Genomic DNA, 21,681 nt, shown 5'->3' with positions numbered 1-21,681 from the left:
TTCAGCTCATTGCTCTAAGCGGTTTGCCTAGTAGGCGTGAAAACTAATACTTTTTTATTCATAAAAATCGATTGTGTAATTGTGACACAGGTTGGGTTTTGTGTCATATCTCCGTGGTCTTTATCTCGATTCCTTTCAAACCACCAAAAGGCACTCCTACGATGGTTACACCATCTACATAGCAATTTTCAACTCATTCCATGAAGCGGTTTACCCTGTAGGCGTGACAACAAATCGATCTTGTTTTACGCGAATAATCGGTCATAACTCCTGAACCATTCATCGGATTTGTACCAAATTTGATGCTAGGATTCGCCATTGGACTCCCTTTCTGTGTGCCAAATTTCAAGGCGATCGGAGTACGCGTTTGCTTGTTATAGCATTTTTTGCAAGTGTGCGAAAAGACGAAGAAGAAGAAAAAAAAACGAAACTTTGGCAGCTCTTATCTCGGAAATGGCTGGAGCGATTTCCTTCAAATTTGGAATGTAGACTCCCTTGGCTGGTGGGCAACTGTGTAGCAAATTTGGTTCCAATCAGATAAGTGATCACCGAGATACAAAGGTGTGAAAATGACGTTTTCGTTCTTCCTGTCAATATACTCACGGTGTGGCGCGCCGGCTTCTTGGGCCGCACGACACACTACCGTGTGTCTTGATATGTAGCTTTGTCCTTGCCCCAAACTTCAGCAAACCTTACCATGAAACTATCAGTGTAGACAACTGGCATCATGTTATATAAACCCAGCTAATGGTGCAGAAACTATAGGTATATTTTGGAAATTGTACATATATACTGTACAACCTACAAAAAGCTTTAGTGGGTAGAGTCTGTGGTGTAAGGAGTACTTTTCAATGTTTAACTTAGAGATATATTGTGCCTTTGGTGAACATAAAAGAACCATTACCCTTTTAAAACATCATGTGGTAAGGCTTCAGAATCTTTGGAGCCTTCTTTCAAGGATTTATGAAAGTTAGCAGTTGGCCTTTGTTGATTCCTAGGTTGTAGTAATTTGTATATAGTTCATTGTAAATGCTTTCTTGTTAGGTATTACGTTTTGCTTAAGAAGTAACAGTGAAAGATTGTGTCCATCATTCACTTATGCTTGTCCTCCTGGAATCTCTCCTACTCCTGTGGAATGGAAGATGTGCTGTGATCCAAAAAGTGATGTTTCTAGTGAACATGTCACCTATCACCAGCTCACTGCCTCAGATGAAAGCCTGTCAGCTGTGGTAAAACAGTATATTGACAGTGATGCAAAGATAATTGGGTTGATTGTCATTAATTATACTGCTAGCAGGTTTTTAACAGATAAATTTTTGAACAAAATTTCATTATCACAATTACCAATTTATGTTGTGTCTTTGGAAGATGGTAAAGAAATTGAAGAATTTGTCAGTCAACAGAAGGAGGGAGATGTGCAGATAAAAGTGTCAGTAGAAAGTTCAGCTGATTCACAGCCAGTGGGATTATCTGTACCCTCAGGGATGCCTGTGTCAACTAGTGAGTCGTATTTTCCAGGTACTGATATGTGCATGCATGCTTATGAACCATGAAAGTCATGTTTTCGTGAGATAATCCTAATAAAGCGCTCACCAATAACCACATTGGATAACATCCTTCATCTCAAAGCCACTCTGTGGTTACTCTTTGCAAAAGATATAGCAGATTATTTTTCAACCAACCATAAAAGATAACAAACCAACCAGTCATTAAGAAGCATAGTTACCATGCTACATATATATAGCAAAGCTGACTGTTACTTTATAGTGCAATTAAAAAACTGTTAATTTAAAAATGAAGTAGGGTTCCAGTGATAAACAGTAGTGAAGCAAGAGATGATAGCATAGTTATATGGGAAAATCCCTACATCAGAATGTTATGTGCATCTGTTCAATGCTAAAATAGGGATTTTCCAGCATTTTACACGTATAGAGATTTCTATTTGGACTCAATGGATATGGTAGAGACTAATGAAAAACAGTAGTTTCCATAATTCAGGGGAGGTACATGTAAGTACTCAGAATGCTTCTGTATAATGTTTATTTGAGTCCAAATATAGATCCCTGTGTGTTTAACATGCTGGCTTGTTTGACTCTTGTTTCTTTACTTTTTTCAGTGATCTCTATTCCCATATTTTTAAAATTAATTTACACATATTAAAAATTAATTTTTCTCAATTGTCAGTATTAATCTGTTTTGCTGTACAAAACACGATATGTCAGCTATATCCCTCTACTAGTTGTAGTACCTGCCCTATCGTGCAGGGCAGTATGTACAATGACATGGAAATTAAATGAAATTACAGTTGGTAATATACTATTATAGATACTTTATAAAAGACTAAGGAAACAATGTGGTGTAAGGATTGCATGAATGCAATAATTGTGGAGAAGTGCACTCTTATTGGAATATTTTGTGACTTAAGTTGCTCAAATTCTACCATCAACCAAACATACCATGAATTACTGTAATCTGCACTACAACGATTCTGTTATGACAAAATATAACGGCTTTATAAAATATAACAGCATGGGCACAGAGTGGGGGCTAGCAAGAAATAATAATAAATAAAAACAAAAAATTTTGAGTCATCCAGCCCAAGACAGCTCATGGAAAAAACCTGCCAGCCTTTTCTTTTGTTTTGCTGCACAGGAAAAACCGAAAAATGCTCCACTCTGCTTTGTATGCATGTGTAGAAAGAGTTCAAATCATTGCTGCAAAGTCTATAAATAGCTCCCATTTTCACAACGTGCCGCACGTTGTGAAGAACAGTCTGCCACGGGACCGTGTCATTTCACTGTGTAGCTGCAGTCATCCCTCCTCCGAGCAAACCATCCAGGATATGCATAAAGACAAAAGAATAGAAAAGATAAATAGTTTCACACATACATAAATATACAAAGCAACCATCTGATACATTTTTTTTACCATAATACCTTCCTTACCACCATCCACAGGTGCTGATCCATAATATCACAAAGCAGCAGTAGCAGCAGACAAATCTAACTAAAGTGCATGTGTTTGCCTATCTAAAAACCTCACTATAGACTACATTACGTGTTTTGCAATCCCCTCTAACTAAAAGTGTCAATCTATCTGCTGAACCTACCCTAGATAGTGCCACATAAAGCATGCCATGTGTGAAGCTTTCGTCCGTCAAATCTAATCCTACAGCCTTAAAAGTTTGGCCCTGGCTTTTGTTAATGGTCATGGCAAAGCAAAGTGCAATTGGAAATTGAAGCCGTCTAAATTCAAAAGGCAAAACCGAGTTACTCGGAATGAGAGGAATGCGTGGTATTATAATATTGTGTCCTGCATATCTACCGTGAGAAATCTTGGCCTCTACTGTGTTAGCCGACAGTTTAGTAACTACACACCTAGTGCCATTAGTAACCCTTGGAGGATCTAGAGAGCGTAGAATAATAATAGGAGCGCCTACTTTAAGTAAGAGAAGATGCTGAGGTAGTCCAGATACCTCTAAAGAGTTCAAGAATTCTGTTGGAAAGTGAACAGCCTGAGATTCATCAGGAATGGTGTCCAAGGACCTGTAGTCACAGCAGTCACCAGGTAACTGCTCCACCAGAGTCATGTTGATGGAATGAGTGGTCTTGTTAAGAGGAGCAAGAATGCAGCGTTCAGAAAGCCAAGCCCAGTCCCTAAAGTTAGAGAGCAAATCTGGATACACCCTGGAAACCAGTTCCTCCTTGCTATCCACAAAGGTTCCCATGGTGTCAGGTAGCTGGACAACATCAGGTAGAGTGTCAATAGGAAACTTCCCATCTCCAATGGCCAATAGTTCTTCAGCGAATTGTCCAGCTGCCACATCCCCACACAGGTGCACTCTCATGTTAGTGTGTAGTTGTTTAACCACCACACTGTCCCACAGATGAGATCGCTTGAGGCAAGCATCAACAATGTTACCTCTAGTGCCACCTTGAATGACAGGTAGAATCTGCCTGAAGTCACCACACAGTAGCATGCACTTGCCTCCCATTGGATTATCATTTCCTGTCAGATCCCTCAGGGTACGGTCCAAAGCTTCAAAAGCACCTCTGTTGGTCATGGGGGCTTCGTCGACTACTATGGCTTTAGCCTCTATGATCACCCTACATAGTGCAGTTCCTTTCTTGATGTTGCACATGGGGATGTCCGATGCATGCAAGTCCAAAGGGATCTTAAAGGTGCTATGCAAGGTACGACCTCCAGTCAAGAGAGTAGCAGCTATTCCGCTAGAAGCAGTAGCTAATGCTATGTCACCTACAGACCTAAGTTTAGCTAGAATAAGATTGATCAAGAAAGTTTTGCCAGTTCCACCAGGGGCATCCAAGAATAACATGCCTCCCTCGTCTCTATCTATCATGGAGCAAAAGGTGTCATAGACATCTTGCTGGTCAGCAGTAAGCAATGGAACATTACGATTTATGTATGCCTGTTGCTCTTCAGGATTATAGTCAATCTCCCTACGGTACACACGTGCAAACCTATCACTATCCACTGCCTGAGGCTGGGGTAGCCCATACTCAGACAGTTCCCTACCTCCCATGGAAATAACTTTTTCCTGCAAGTCATTGAGAGCCACATTGAAGATGTCATCATTGAACTCCAAGTCATCATCCCTATGTTGAGTACGTTGCTGGTGCAAGAAGTCCTCTGCCATTGCTTCCTTGTGGTTCTCGTAAATCTCCAGAGGGTTGGATGGTTCACACCAATTAAGGATCACTGCAAACATGGTGCGAAGACTTGCAGGTGAGTTACTGACTGATGCCTCTTCCATAGCCAAGTGGTACTGATTATCATCCTCAAGAAGACCTAACCTCAAACATGCATCCCTAAAGGAACTACAGAGGTCACCTTCAACAGTTCTCAAGTCAGCAAAAGACTGGGGTCCCCTAACATGATGAAGCAGCAATCGAAGGTAGAAGCATTCTCCCTGACGTGGACTGATGGTGTAGACTCTGCCTATAACCTGAGCCTCCTTAACTCCAGGATGGTCAGCGACATCCTTTCCCTGTTTTCTCCTGTTCCAAGTTTTCCTGCTCCACGTGTAGTACTGAGGCACTTCTTCATACAACAGAGTCCTGGCGAAATCATCAGATTGACAGAGGACAAAGAACTCTGTCAACGTAGTCTTCGGAGGGTAACCAGAAGCCTGTTCTCTTGCAGTCTCCTCAGTGAAATACACTCGTTGGCCATTCTCCAAGTGAACAGCAAGCTGTTCAACAGGAGGGAACCTTTCATGTATGGGGAACTCCAGTATTCTCCAGGCAGCCTCGCTGCTGCTGATGTAGCGTGCGTTCTGGAAGTCTGAGATCTCATCCACCTGATCAGACCTCAGAGCAAAGGTTGCCTGATCACAACCCTTGTGTACGTATTTCAGTACATACTTGATGGATTTGATGGACACGCAAAGCTCAACATTACAGTGACAGTTTAAAGAACGAAGCAGAAGTTTGTTGTAAGGCACAATCCACCTGTTGTCAATCTCTTGAGTAACGCGAGACCCAATCACCCTCATATTAATGGTAGCCACTTGTCCACCATCCTCAGGGTTCCTCCTCCTGTACAGTGGGTAACTGTCTGCACGTAGTTGGGTATTAGCCTTGAACTGCTTTGGGTAGCTCTTACTGCAGCAGCCATCTTCCATGCAGGGTGAGTCAGGGTTGATGCTCCCACAGGGCCCATGTACCATGTTGGAAATCACGATCTGATGCAGCTCAGGATCAACCATTGGATCAGGGATCTCAGCACAGATGACATCATCAATCTTATCTGGAGTGATCTTGTGCTCTGGAATAAGCCATTGCAGCAAATGGCAATGTGGCAAACCGCGCTTTTGCCATTCTGTTGAGTAGAGCCAAGCCCGTGGTTTCCCAAAAATCATCTCCTTTGTGAGCATCTCTAACAATTTCTTCACCTTAAGCCTAAACACACGGGCCACTAAGTCTGGACGGTCCAGAGGCTCTTGACCTGGTAGTAGATTGTTCCTAATCTCTGGCCAATTAGGATTGGTGGTCATGGTGATAAAGAGGTCGGGGTGGCCATACTTCCTAACGTAGGTCATTGCATCCTGTTGACGCTCATGCATGTAGCGTGGTCCACCAGTAAATGACGACGGTAGGATCACCCTACGACCAACATTCCTGGGGTCACCATCCCCATCTACCATTGCATCCCGCAAATCCTGGTAGCAATCAGCACGTAGTGCCTTTTGCTCACGCCTGAGAAACTGTAAGCGCTCAGTTTCAATCTTACAGTAGGCGTCAACCAGGAATTGCTGGAAAAGCCTTTTAGCCTTAAGCAATACAGGCACTTGCTGCCTGACCATGATGTGGTAGCGGTAATACACCATGGCTGTCAATTTCCTACCATTAGCCAATTTCAGGTTGATGTGCCATCCATCGGTGCCATAAGAAAAGAGTAAAGGATACTGTAAAGGATCATACCCCCTATGAAGTTCAGAAATGCGCTGCAAAGACCCATCCCTATAGTGCAAAACTATGTCCCTATTATTTACATTATCATTAGGCATTAGCACTCCTACCTCGTCACACATCGGGCTATTGTACCTCCTAGCATGCTCTGCTACAGGCCGTTTGTTCTCATTAATCACAACCCTAATATTTGCTGGCTCATCATGCTGCTCAAATATTTCTTTAGCTACCTTAATAAGTTGAACATAGTGATTATCGTCATGCAAAAGCTCAGTAATACCCCTAACTATGTCAAGCCTTAACCCATCAACTATCCCACATCTTGTAGCTACTTCAGTTTGCTGGTTGTCGATAAAATAAATTTGGGAAAATTTAGGAGACTCACCTGTTGATGGAACTAAACTACCTATACGATGATAGACTTGACCCTGTACTCTAAAAGAAGGATTGAAGCCAGCCATAGTTATCTCGTTACAGCCAAAGCTTGTCATTTGAAATGCACTATTATACTTACGTATGCTAGCTAGAAAATGTTTACCTGCTGTGTTTGTACCTTCATACAGGTGTCTCAAGAATGACTGGGGCTGTGGAAATGCCTCTAACTGGACATTACCCTTCAAGCAACAAAGGGATTCGGTCTCCTGGGGAAATTTTAATGCGCCGCAGTGTGTGCATTCTACACTAAGTGTGCCTACATCTGTAGTGTTGAAGAAGTTGTGTGGCTGATAGTTAAGCCCCCTAAAGCTTGGGTGTGTGCTTGCACGTACCTGTTGTCTGCGTGCTGTGTTAGCCTGCTGCTCCAGAGCTCTGTAGAGTGGATCAGCTCGAGCTTGTTGATGGGAAGCTGTATCTTGTTGTTGCTCCTCCCTCCTTGTTACTGGGTCTTCACGCGCAAGTCGACGGGCAGCTGCATCGTGGATCCGTTCCTGTGATCTTCTTTCTTCGTCCTGGCGGGCCACACGATGGGCTTCTGCGTCACGTTGTCGTCGTCTCTGTTGTGAGTCCAGTTCACACCTAGCACTGGATGAGGTGGTAGCTCCAGTTGAAGCCTCCTGGCGGCGCAGTATTTGTCGTTCTGCTTCTTCCCGTCTCTTCTCTGGATCCAATCTTTGGTTCTGCTTGCGTCTCTTTGCTTGAAACGCACAAAAAGTAGACGATCGTTTTCGCTTAGGCGGCATGCTCCGGCATGCTTACACAGCACATCAAATGAATTTGAATTAGAAATATCACGTGTGTACAGTTGGCAAAAACACATGCAGTACAGTGCGAAAAAAGGTGTACTGAAAAGGTGCCCAAAACGGAAAAAAAAAGTTAACACCAGCTGGACTCGAACCCACAACCTCGCGCACGTAAGGCAGGCACCTAAACCATTAACCTATCTACTTCACCACATTGTTACAGCAATATTTTAGTATTATAAAGACTTTTACAAATGGACTGAGATAGGTGTTTACTTGTGGTTTGCATGCGGTTTATAGAAAGAATTCAAGCGAATTTTAGTCTACACACCTGCCTTCAACGGCCCCTAGACGACTAACGATAGCTCTTTCGAACTTTTCGAAAGTGTCATTGTTGAGCTCATTAATCAGCGTTTCCGTGACGCCAAAGATGCTTCCAAACTCGCAGCGGTTCGAGAGTACAATGCGTGACATCAAATGGAATGCAGACAGACAGACAGACGGCTTTTCACTCTTATAATATAGATTATTTGCGCAGCTTATTTGAGAAGGTTGAAATACTCTAATAAAGCAGTCACAGACATATGTATGTACGTAGCTCTATAACAAAAAGTAATTTTAAAGTGAGGTAGAGTTCCAGTGATAAAAAGATATTATATGAATGATGGCAGCTATTACAACATATAGCTATGTGGGTTTGCTTGACTCTTCTTCTCTATCAGCGATCTCAGTTCTATTGTAAACATGTATATGTATCTTGCAAAAAAATGCATAATTGAATCAGCATCGTAAATGATACTGTCTGACCCTTGTGGTTCAAAGAATGTATGCACAAAGGTAGATCCTATGATGTCCTCAACAATTAGGTTTAACATTTCTGAAGTGGCCGTTGTAATTTTGTATCATCTTACTATAGATAACCCTTCCCAAAGTAGATTTGGTGCAATAAAAGTGACAGGCCACTTCAGTCTGAATGATGAACTCAAAAAGAATTTGCATATTAACAAAAAGAGGATTCATGTGTGTGCCAGCCATGAGGATTTTCAAGCTTTGCTTTCATGTTTTCATAATCATGAGGTTAGTTAACCACATTTACATACAAGTGATCTGCATATGCTGCTTGTGTGTGGTTGGCATACTTGTAGTAATGTTTGTTACAATTATGTTGGTGAACACAAATAAAAAAATGGCAATCAGATAATACAGCAGCTCCATGGGCTTCGTGACACTGTTTTGTACTCTAGAAACTGTAGTAAGGTAATTTTAAGGTGATGAATGAAGAGATAATGTGTAAATGCTGGAACATGTGCAAATTCTAGCTGGTGTCCAGTAGATATAATCTAATAAATCAAAAACAGCCAAGCTGTAAAAAAGGGTGCAGTCTCTAAACAATCCTGGGTGAAAAAAGATGTGAAATCAAAGGTGGTGGCCAAGAATGGCTGTGATGGTAGGTTAATGGCAAAATAAGTCAATAACGACAATTCAGATGAATTTGTGTTGCCTCCTTCAAGTTTCACTAGGATTCGGCACCGAATTCATCTGAATTGTCATTATTTAATTTTTTTGCCATTAACCTACGTACCATCACTGCAATTTCATGGCCACCACTTTTGATTCCACATCTTTTTTCACCCAGGATTTTTGGAGGCCACGCCCTTTTTTACAGCTTGGCTGTTTTTGATTAAATATCACTTCTTTTTGTACTTTCATACCTAAAGCCAGCCTATGGCCAGCTTTGAGTATCACTTTTAACTTGTCCTTTTCTTTTCTATATATAGGAATTGGGATTAGCTATTATGAATATGACGAAGAATTTTTAAACCAGGCGTGTGCCTGGTTTACTGAAATTGTTTTCGTAAAAGTGTGTGTGTGTGTGTGTGTGTGTGTGTGTGTGTGTGTGTGTGTGTGTGTGTGTGTGTGTGTGTGTGTGTGTGTGTGTGTGTGTGTGTGTGTGTGTGTGTGTGTGTGTGTGTGTGTGTGTGTGTACCTACCTATCTACCTACCTACCTATGTTTGTCTGTACGCACCCACGTGAGCAAAATTGTTAAATGGAAAAGCAGCTTTTACGAAAGAAGTAAAAGTTAAATGAAATCTGTACTAAACTTCCGCACAAGTAAAATTTGCTCTGATCTTTTTGGCGGTTTGAAATACAGGTGTGGTGACTCTCCTTCAACTTTGTGAATTACCCTCCCTTTGGGTTTTACGGGCATTTAACAACTGAAAAACAACTGTGCAGGCCTCGTAGACTACCAGGAATAGCCTATTCCTTCGAGTTGGAAAGGGGGCGTATCCCCTATGTACATGAACAAAAATGAAGAGCAGCTTTGAGGCTTTGTCGAGAGAATTTGTGGAAAAAAACACAATAGTCAAATTATAAAACAGTTTAGAAGATTCTTCTGTGCATAATGTGTTGATAAAAGCGATTTGTTTAACAAGCGCTTCCTTAGCAGTGCATAGCAACGTAACTGAAGAATTATGAAAATTTCGTGAATTATGAAATACGAGCATTACAATAAATTATGTATTATTGCACAACCAAAAACCTATATAATACATGTAGTCGGTTAATAACTTAATTTCAGATGAGTTAGCTAGCTGCATGGCGCCTGGTTTTTAGAAGTAGCACAACATCATCTTGTTTAAAATTGTTTGCATGTATGCATTTAACAATGTTATTCAGTAATTGTTACAGTTGTGTTGATTAATCATTAACTAATACAGGCTGAATACTCTACAGGGAAATGCATGTGTATGTAGCTGAAATTTCCTTGGGGAACTTGCAATGTAGCTGTACTCTTAGACTACATTGTGAACAGTTTGTAGTTGAACTCAACACAGAGTGACTCATGACCTAATGGAAAGAATTGCAAGATAGCTGAACTTTCAACAGGATAATTTTATTTTAGGTGAACTCTCTACAGGGTGACATGTTCTAGCTAAACTCTCTACAGAGTGACTTGATTCTGTCTGATCTCTCTACAGGGTGATTTGTTTCTAACTGATCCTTCTACGGAGTGACTTGTTTCTAGCTGATCTTTCTACAGGGTTCTTTACACGGCTACTTGTTTCAAGCTGATCTCTCTACAGGGTGACTTGTTTATAACTGATATCTCTACGAGGTAATTTGTTTCAAGCCAATCTCTCTACAGGGTGACTTCAAATGTAGTTGAGTCCTTTGCAGGATAAGTTGCTTCTACGTAGCTGATCTCTCTTCTGAGAGAATTCTTTGTAGCTGAACTCTCCACAGAGTGGCCTGTTTCTAGCTGAAACACTCTAAAAATGTAGCTGAACTTTCTATAGGGTGACACGTTTATAAGTGATCTCTCTACAGGGTGACATGTTTCCAGCTGAATTCTCTGCAGTGTAACTTGTTTCTAGCTGATCTCTCTACTGGGTGATTGTTTCTAGCTGAACTCTCTACAGGGTGACCTGGTCTCTAGCTGAACTCTCTACAGGGTGGCTTGAAATGTAGTTGAACTCTCTACTGCGTGACTTGATCAAGTCGATCTCTCTACAGGGTGATTTTTTTTCTGACTGATTTCTCTACAGGGCGATTTTTTTTGCTGATGTCTCTACAGGATGACTTGCTTCTAGCTGATCTCTACAAGGTGATCTGTGTCCAACTAATGTCTTTACAGGATGGTTACATAGCTGATCTCTCTACTGAGGTGACTTGTTTCTAGCTGATTACAAAGTAACTTGTTTCAGTGTGACCTGGTCTGTGACTTGTTTCTAGCTGAACACTCTACAGAGTGACTTGAAATTTAGTTGAACTCTTTACTGGGTGACTTGATCAAGCTGAGCTCTCTACAGGGTGATTTATTTGCTTATCTCTCTATAGGCAATTTGTTTCTCTCTCCATGGCGACTTGCTTATCACTGCATGAACTCTCTATACACAGTGACGTGTTTCTATCTGATCTCTCTACAGGGCAGCTCGTTTCTACTGAACTCTCTACAGGGTAACTTGAAATGTAGCTGAACTCCCTGCAGGGTGACTTGTTTCCAGCTGATCTCTCTATAGGGTGATTTGTTTTGTCTACAGGGTGATTTGTTTCTGGCTGTTCTCTATACTGAGTGATTTGTTTCTAGTTGATCTTTCTACAGGGTGATTTGTTTCTAGCTAATCTCTCTTTGTTTCTAGCCAATCTTTCCACAGGGTGACTTGGTTCAAACTCTACAGGGTGATTTGTTTCCAGCTGATCTCTCTACAGGATGACTTGCTTATAGCTGATCTCTCTACAAGGTGATTTGATTTGTGTCCAGCTGATCTCTCTATAGGATGATTGTATAGCTGATTTCTCTACTGGGTGACGTGTTTCTAGCTGATCTCTCTACAAGGTAACTTGTTTCCAGCTGAACTCTCTACCAGGTGACCTGGTCCTTGACTTATTTCTAGCTAAATTCTCTACCAGGTGACTTGAAATGTAATTGAACTCTCTACTGGGTGACTTGATCAAGTCTACAGGATGATTTCTGACTGATCTCTTTATAGGATGATTTGTTTTTAGCTGATCTCTCTTCATGGCACATTGATGCACAACAGCAAACATCAGACCTGGAAGTAGTTTAAAAATTAACATGGGCATACAGCATATGGATCAGCAAAGTTAAGCTTCTAAAGGGGGAACAACTCTACTTTTTGTAGATTAATGAACTACAGACTTTTTCAGTGTCTGGAAGTATTTTAAAATTAACTTGCTCTATTAGAGCATACAGTGTTTGGAGCAAAGTAAAGCTTCTAAAGATTGAACAATTCATATTTTTTCTACATTACTTTGTCCTATATGTTGGTGCACCATAGATATGGAATGGGTAAGCTTCTAAAAGGTGAAAAACTCCTACATCAAGACACACGGTAGTGTGTCGTGCGGCCCAAGAAGCCGGCGCGCAACCCCGTGAGTATATTGACAGGAAGAAAGAAAACGCAATTTTCGCACCTCCGTAGCTCTGTGCTGCCTTGATGAAACAAGACAAATTTTGCTGTGTAGATTCCCTCCACCTTCAGCACTCCACATTCCAAATTTGAGCGAAATCGCTTCAGGCATTCCTGAGATATGCGACTTCAAAAATTGGCTTAGTTTCTTCGTTTTTTTTTTCTTCTTCTTATTTTTCTTCCTCTTTTCGCACACTTACAAAAACTGCTATAAAACGCGAACGCGTTATCCGATTGCCTTGAAATTTGGCACACAGAAGGGGGGTATAAAGGCGCATCTCTGTACCAACTTTGGCTGGAATACCATAAACAGGCAAAGAGTTATGAGCGATTATGCACGAAAAATGACACCAATATGTTGTCACGCCTACAGGGTAAACCGCGTATGGGAAGAAGCTGAAAATCGGTGGGTGAATAGGTTAACTATTGAACCTCAAACCTTTTGTGGTTTGAAAGAAATCGAGCTAAAAACCAGGAAGATACAGCGAAAAAATCAACAGTGTGTAACAATTACGCAATCGAGATTAGCTAATTTTTTTTATTATTATTATTATTATTACTAGGACCGGGTCACACATAACCAAGTAAATTTGTTAACGTGTAAAACAATTTGTATTTGCTTTGTCTAACTGTGATGTATAATAAATATAGTAGGACCTCCACTATCTGAACATCTGTTTCAATTCAATCTTAAAAGTGTTCAGTTAAGTGCATTTGTTCAAATAAATGAAGCCCATTTGTTTATAATAGAGTTACGTTCAACTACTCTAATAGAACATACACTTACTATAATACAATGTTCATGTAATAACAAAATACTCTAATAGGTCACACATACCCTAGTACAGTGGTCCCTTTAATGTTCAGCTATCGATACACAAATGCTCTATTATTCAAACTAAAGTGACAGTTCTATTAGATTATTTTGTTTAAGTGTGTATGTTCTATTAGAGCATTTGAATGGAATTCTGATAAATCAATGGGTTTTAACTTTCCAGTTTAAATGATAACAAGGGGAAAGCCATGTGCACAGTATACATACACAAAATACATGGTAATATTATAAAGCTGATGTCACCAGTACCAACCAATACAAAGACATGAAAGCTCAGTACAACTTCCTAACAATGTTAAAGTATGCTATCAAAATTATAGGGCAACAGATGGACCAGCCAACACAGAGAAGAACTATCATAGAATGATTAAGAGTTATCCATCACTTAATTTCATTGTACGTGTGCACAACAGTCACACATTGTAAGCTAATAATACAATAAAATGGATATTATACCAATTTATTAAACAGTGGATCCTCAATAATCTGAACAGCTCTGTTCTCAATGTAGTGAAATTGTTCAGAATAATGGCTATATACAGAACCCTATTCAAATACTCTAATAGAACAAACACTTGTTCACAAAATACCCTAATAGAACAGTCATTTCTACTGTTGGGATTAGCAAGTGTTCATATTATTGGAGTTTGGATTAGCAAGGATCTATACTGTTCGCATACATTATAAGCTATATGCCAATGGTTTATATGACAGAATCTTAGTATGCACACTACTAACATGGCTACCCACTCCCAAAATGACTAGCTCATTACATTTATATTAGCACTGCTATTGTAGTCATCAGTATTCTGATTTAATTATAAAGTGCTTGGTTTAATTGCTACAGTTGCTATAAGCCATGTATATACACACAAATTTCATTCTACGAGGTGTACAGAAGTGTACCTACAATAGATTTGTCTTAACCAGTAGTCACACATCCAAACTGCTGCAAGGTATGGTGAAAGTGATCTTTAAATAAGATGCTCAAAGCTATACTATTATTCTCTGACGTGTGTCTATATGCACCAAATGGATAGTACTGATATGTCTAGGGAAGCTGTATACATAAAACACGAACAAGTCTTATCTATAAGAACAACTGCTCATATCAGTGATTCTATGCACTAACTAGCAAATTCGCTCTAATTATAAGACTCTGCTTGTGCTCATTTATCAATTAGAGTATTACAGTCTGCATGAATCTTATGTTTGATGCTGTCTGTAAGCTTACATGGAGCCAAGCCCACTAGCGAGAGTTCATAATATAAAAAGAGAGGAGAGTGTCCTACTTCGGTATAGCCTGTACAAATGCATATCTCCAAGTTATGATGCGATACCTATAGTCACTTGCAATATGTTAGTTGGTCAGGTCTCTACTCAGTAGTAAGTTTCAATGACCCTTGTAGATTGGCTTCAATAAACAGTCCACTGATGACATTGTCAACACTCCTTAACACTGTATATGTAACTTGACATGACATCCTAAAGAAATCAAAGGTTTACTGTATTACTTAGATACATGATCATGATAAGTAGTTGTGACTCACAAAAAAACTAGGTTGTGGCAGGACTAGGTTAAAACACTTCAACGTGAACTAATTGATCCATTGCACACGTGATCCAATCCAGGTCAGACTCAGATATTTGATCACGCGTTGGATGATCTAACCCTGTGAAAGCTATCAGTGGACAGCCTACTGTGACTGAGCACTAAATTTACAAGGCAGACATTTCAGCACAAGAAACGTTCAGGATACAAATTCTTCCTTCTGTCAGCCTACAACATGTGCAACAGTGTAGTGCCAATTTATCAGTAAATTTAATAAAAATTAAATAGTGCGTATGTCGCCAAATTAAAATTTTGCCAACTACAAATTTCCTAAATTTTATTTTGTTGTTACACGACATTTACACATGCTTTGAGGTTATGCTATGACATTATCACTTGTCAGCAGAAGTTTACCAAGTGAGTGGGCAAAAGACAATACCAGTTATAATCAGTTTTTCCATACCAGTTTACAACACTACTATACAGATAACAAGCGTCAACCCTGCACAGTATACATACATAATAATATTATATGGTCAACTTATATAAAGCTAATGTCCCCATTACCATGTGTGACACTGAATAGGACCATCATCAACCCCATCTACTTTATTCTCAGTACAACTTTGTAACAATGCTGCAGTATGCTATAAAAATTATAGAATTACAGATGGACCAGCCAACACAACACAGAAGCAGCAATATTAAAGAAAGATTGAGAGTTATCCATTACTTGATTTCACTGAATGTATATACAATAGTCACATATGTGACCATCTCAGCGAAAACCCATCTAGTTCGCACAACCTCTGAATATCCTTTTAATTTCTCAGCATTATCTGCATTGTCCAAGGAATGATTCACCAAAGTTTCAGCTTTCTGTGGTGAGTAGTTTTGGAATTACAGTGCTAGAAAGTAGGAAGAACAAGGAAATCGATTTGTACAGTGACTACTAAAAATAAACTACAGGCGCTTGCATTCGTAGCCATAACTTCCGTTTGGATTAGTCTACAAAGTTGAAATTTGGCTTACAATGTTCATCATGGATTGGCAGATCAACCAAGATATAGTTTTAGCCTTGCATTCATTTTTGTGTAGGCGTATGAAGGCGGCTTTGTTGAAGAATAGCAATAATTTTGTTTGCGTCTACCGCTTCGTAAACAAACTCACGTGACACGCAAACCATTGGGGCTACAGAAATGAAACAAAGGTTTTTGAACTCTCCATGAGTAAGATGGTGTATAGTTTAATCGATTTAAATTTTCCTTCTTCGTGTACTGGCCCGATAAAAACTTGCATATTTTTCTTGTAGCATGCATAATGTAACGAAAAATATTTTTTTAAGTTTCAATTTTCTCAATGCACATGCTTGTGCAAACTAGACAGGTTTTCGCTGAGACAGTCACATATTGTAAGTTATCATACATACGCACTGTACACAGTCATACATTACAAGCTATATGCAACAAGAGACATTTAACCAGAACATAACTATATTAGTATCCTATAGCATACTGTATGTATGCGATATATAGACTAGTGTTACGTGAGTAGTTAGTAACAAGTTTATAGTTGTTTGCAAGTGAATCTTTGGGATAGTTTCGAGACGTGAAGAGGCAGCACTGTTATAAGACAGAATCTTAGTACATACTCCACTAACACTGCTACCATCCACAAATTGAATAGCTTACATTTGCACTGCTATTGTAATCATTATTACTCAGTGTTAACAGTATTACAGTGCTTGGTTTGATTGCTATAATAGCTATAAGCCATGTTATGTACAATAGTTGCACATCCAGTGCTGCAAAGGTATGGTAAAAGCAAATGTTCAAAGCATATTATTTATCTTATGACACATGTGACTGCATCATTAGTGTACAATATGCACAGTACTGACATGTCTACAGAACATGAAACACAAACAAGTCTTATGAGAACAACTGCTCTATAATAAACTATTTCTTGGTGCCCCTTACTCAATCCTGAGCACAGTAAACAGAGTCTTTTACCATAGAAATTTTGTTTTGCTACCTTTTAGCTAAACAATGCTTGTACAGTAGCAATAAATAGTAAGTCGCCACTTATGGACTAGTCACTAAATAACAGACCACACAGCGTAGTATCAGTGGACAATAGCACAGACTTGTAAATATGGTCCAATAATAAGACTTGCCTCTACCAAAGATAATAGACACCCCTACATATAGGGTGTCTATTATCTATGCCTCTACTGACTATAGGCTAAAATCTCGTAAGTGTATTCTAATGCTTTTGCGCATTTTAATACTCAAATGGAATACCCTAAAAACTATCTGCAGTAAAGTAATAGTTGGAGTACATTACACAGAACTAACCTCCAAGTAAGAAAACATCGTTGTTTCCACCAATAATAGTTCTTTCCCTCATAGGAGACAAGTTCCTGGTTTAACGCGCAGGCGGCGCAGCGCATTTAAATTGGTTGCTATGAGCTACAAACCGGCCTTACTAGTTACTGGGGCACGCTAACAAGTTTTACGGGTGGTAACTAACGAGTCACTGGTAGAAGAAAGGCATTATTTAGAAAAGTGTCCTGCTTAACGAAGGCACCAGAGAAAAAACGCTCACTTCAATTTGACGTTCGGGTTTCATCTAACTCAATTCCGGTGAGTGTTCTTGTGTGCACTACGCAGTTTCGTCTGGACATTAATTAATTAATTATTTATGACGTCACGTTCTTATTATTATTATTACTTGGTTATGTAATTATGCTTGCCACGCCTACCAGATAAACCACTTGGGGTAATGCTTTGAAAATCGCTGTACAGATGGAGTTATTATCTTAGAAAGGCTCTTCAATGGTGTAGAAGAATCAGACTTAAAGCCACGGAGTTATAACACGAAATCCAACTTGGTGTAGCAAGTGCGAGATCGAAACACTCTAATAGAGCAGTCATCCTAATAGAGCAGTCACCCTGAACAGAATTCAAGAGATCAGTTAAAAATAAGTAACCTGTATAGAGATCAGCTACAAACAAATCACCCTGTAGAGAGTTCAGCTACAAACAATTCACCCTGTTCAGACATCAGTTAGAAGAAGTTTTCTTGTAGAGAGTTCAGTTACAAACAAATCACCCTGTAGAAAGATCAGCTAGAAGAAATCACCTTGTAGAGAGTTCAGCTTCAAAGAAACAATCATGTGAGAGTTCAGGTACAAACAAATTGTCCTGTAGAGAGATCAGCTAGAAGAAGTTACCTTGTAGAGAGTTCAGCTACAAAGAAACCATCATGTAGATAGTTCAGGTACAAACAAATCACCCTGTAGAAAGATCAGCTATAGAAGAAATCACCTTGTAGAGAGTTCAGCTACAAAGAAACTATCATGTAGAGAGTTCAACTACAAACAAATCACCCTGTAGAAAGATCAGCTATAGAAGAAATCACCTTGTAGAGAGTTCAGCTACAAAGAAACCATCATGTAGAGAGTTCAGCTACAAACAAATCGGCCTGTAGAGAGATCAGCTAGAAGAAATTACCTTGTAGAGAGTTCAGCTACAAAGAAACCATCATGTAGAGAGTTCAGCTGCAAACAAATCACCCTGTAGAGAACTCAGCTACAAACAAATCGCCCTGTAGAAAGATTAGCTAGAAGAAGTTACCTTATAGGGAGTTCAGCTATGAACAGATCACCCTATAGAGAGTTCAGCTACAAACAAATCACCCTGTAGAGAGTTCAGCTACAAACAAATCACCCTGTAGAGAGTTCAGTTACAAAGAAACCACCATGTAGAGAGTTCAGCTGCAAAAAAAATCAATCACTCTGTTGAGAGTTCAGCTAGAAGAAGTCACCTTGTAGAGAGTTAAGCTGCAAATAAATCACCCTGTAGAGAATTCAGCTACAAACAAATCACCCTGTAGAAAGATCAGTTAGAAGAAGTTACCTTGTAGAGAGTTCAGCTACAAAGAAACCACCATGTAGAGAGTTCAGCTGCAAACAAATCACCTGTAGAGAGTTCAGCTAGAAACAAGTCACCCTGTAGAGAGATCAGCTAAAAACAAGTCACCCTGTAGAGAGTTCAGCTAGAAGAAGTCACATTGTAGAGAGTTCAGCTACAAAGAAACTACCACGTAGAGAGTTCAGCTGCAAACAAATCATCCTGTAGACAGTTCAGCTAGAAGAAGTCACCTTTAAGAGAGTTCAGCTACAAAGCAACCACCATGTAAAGAGTTCAGCTGCAAAAAACTCAATCACCTTGTAGAAAGTTCGGCTAGAAGAAGTTACCTTGTAGAGAGTTCAGCTACAAAGAAACCACCATTTAGAGAGTTCAGCTACAAAGAAACCACCATGTAGAGAGTTCAGCTGCAAACAAATCACCTATAGAGAGTTCAGCTAGAAACAAGTCACCCTGTAGAGAGTTCAGCTAGAAGAAGTCACATTGTAGAGAGTTCAGCTACAATGAAACTCCCATGTAGAGAGTTCAGCTGCAAACAAATCACCCTGTAGAGAACTCAGCTACAAACAAATATGCAGTGTAAAAAGATCAGCTAGAAGAAGTTACCTTGTAGAGAGTTCAGCTACAACGAAACCACCATGTAGAGAGTTCAGCTACAAACAAATCACCTGTAGAGAGTTCAGCTAGAAACAAGTCACCCTGTAGAGAGATCAGCTAGAAACAAGTCACCTTGTAGAGAGTTCAGCTAGAAGAAGTCACGTTGTAGAGAGTTCAGCTACAAAGAAACCACCATTTAGAGAGTTCAGCTGCAAACAAATCACCCAGTAGAAAGTTCAGCTATGAACAGATCACCCTGTTGAGAGTTCCGTTAGAAACAAGGAATCCTGTAGAGAGATCACCTAGAAGTATCGCCTTGTAGAGAGTTCAGCTACAAACAAATCACCTGTAGAGAGTTCAGCTACAAACAAATCACCCTGTAGAGAGATCAGCTAGAAGTAGTCACCTTGTAGAGAGTTCAGCTATAAAGAAACCACCATGTAGAGAATTCAGCTGCAAACAAACACCCTGTAGAGAACTCAGCTACAAACAAATCGCCCTGTAGAAAGATCAGCTAGAAGAAGTTACCTTGTAGGGATTTCAGCTACAAACAAATCACCCTGTAGAGAGTTCAGCTACAAAGAAACCATTCTGTAAAGAGCTCAGCTGCAAACAAATCACTTGTACAGAATTCAGCTACAAACAAATCACCCTGTAGAGAGATCAGCTAGAAGAAATTACCTTGTAGATAGTTCAGCTACAAACAAATCACCCTGTAGAAAGATTAGTTAGAAGAAGTTACCTTGGAGAAAGTTCAGCTACAAAGAAACCATTTTGTAAAGAGCTCAGCTGCAAACAAATCACCTGTACAGAATTCAACTACGAACAAATCACCTTGTAGAGAGATCAGCTATAAGAAGTTACCTTGTAGATAGTTCAGCTACAAACAAATCTCCCTGTAGAGAGATCAGCTAGAAGAAATTACCTTGTAGAGAGTTCAGCTACAAAGAAACCACCATGTAGAGAGTTCAGCTGCAAAGAAATCACCCTGTAGAAAATTCTGCCAGAAACAAATTGCCCTGTAGAAAGATCAGTTAGAAGAAGTTATCTTGTAGAGAGTTCAGCTACAAAGAAACCACCATGTAGAGAGTTCAGCTAGAAGAAATTACCTTGTAGAGAGTTCAGCTACAAAGAAACCATCATCTAGATAGTTCAGCTGCAAACAAATCACCTGTAGAGAGTTCAGCTACAAACAAATCTCCCTGTAGAGAGATCAGCTAGAAGAAATTACCTTGTAGATAGTTCAGCTACAAACAAATCACCCTGTAGAAAGATCAGTTAGAAGAAGTTACCTTGGAGAAAGTTCAGCTACAAAGAAACCATTTTGTAAAGAGCTCAGCTGCAAACAAATCACCTGTACAGAATTCAACTACAAACAAATCACCTTGTAGAGAGATCAGCTATAAGAAGTTACCTTGTAGATAGTTCAGCTACAAACAAATCTCCCTGTAGAGAGATCAGCTAGAAGAAATTACCTTGTAGGGAGTTCAGCTACAAAGAAACCACCATGTAGAGAGTTCAGCTGCAAAGAAATCACCCTGTAGAAAATTCTGCCAGAAACAAATTGCCCTGTAGAAAGATCAGTTAGAAGAAGTTACCTTTTAGAGAGTTCAGCTACAAAGAAACCATTCTGTAAAGAGCTCAGCTGCAAACAAATCACCTATACAGAATTCAGCTACAAACACATCACCCTGTAGAGAGATCAGCTAGAAGAAGTTACCTTGTAGATCGTTCAGCTACAAACAATTCACCCTGTAGAGAGAGCAATTAGAAGAAGTCACCTTGTAGAGTGTTCAGTTACAAAGAAACCACCATGGAGATTTCTGTAATCAATATAATATTATGTGACCGGATTTGCGAAAAGGGGTCTTCCACACACATCCAATTCTGTAACCGTTGGAGACCATAACTCAGTGTTCAAGTAACATATTAACCTGAATATTTCACCTTGTATTCAGCTATAGTGGTGCTCACCACTGCCCAAATATCAAGGCAATAGCTCTTTCCAATCTGAAGTTATCAATTGTCAAAGTTGGCAAATTGGATGTGTGTGGAAGACCCCTTTTCGCAAATTCGGTCACATATGTATTATACAGTATATATAATTTGTACATTTACTGATAAAATATTTAAAGTACATCTACTTCATCTTTTCTTCTTCCTGTAGTAAAGAAAAAAACATAGGTTAAAAAAGTCCCAAAGCTGGCCATAGGCCGGCTTT

The 21,681-nt window shown here is 39.7% G+C and overlaps 1 protein-coding gene across 1 annotated transcript in view; it reads left to right on the top strand.

The window, feature by feature from the left end:
* The window catches only part of LOC136264791 (uncharacterized), a 238,027-nt gene that overhangs the window by 134,161 nt on the left and 82,185 nt on the right, over window positions 1–21,681 (top strand). Inside the window, exons 7-8 of the mRNA XM_066059560.1 lie at window positions 1,045–1,500; window positions 8,526–8,686. Coding sequence (XP_065915632.1) covers window positions 1,045–1,500; window positions 8,526–8,686 — 617 coding nt within the window. The remainder of the gene's footprint in view (window positions 1–1,044; window positions 1,501–8,525; window positions 8,687–21,681) is intronic.

The sequence above is a fragment of the Dysidea avara genome, chromosome 8, assembly GCF_963678975.1.
Source record: "Dysidea avara chromosome 8, odDysAvar1.4, whole genome shotgun sequence".
In the NCBI taxonomy this organism is placed as follows: domain Eukaryota; kingdom Metazoa; phylum Porifera; class Demospongiae; order Dictyoceratida; family Dysideidae; genus Dysidea; species Dysidea avara.
This window is presented reverse-complemented; position numbering and strand designations above follow the sequence as displayed.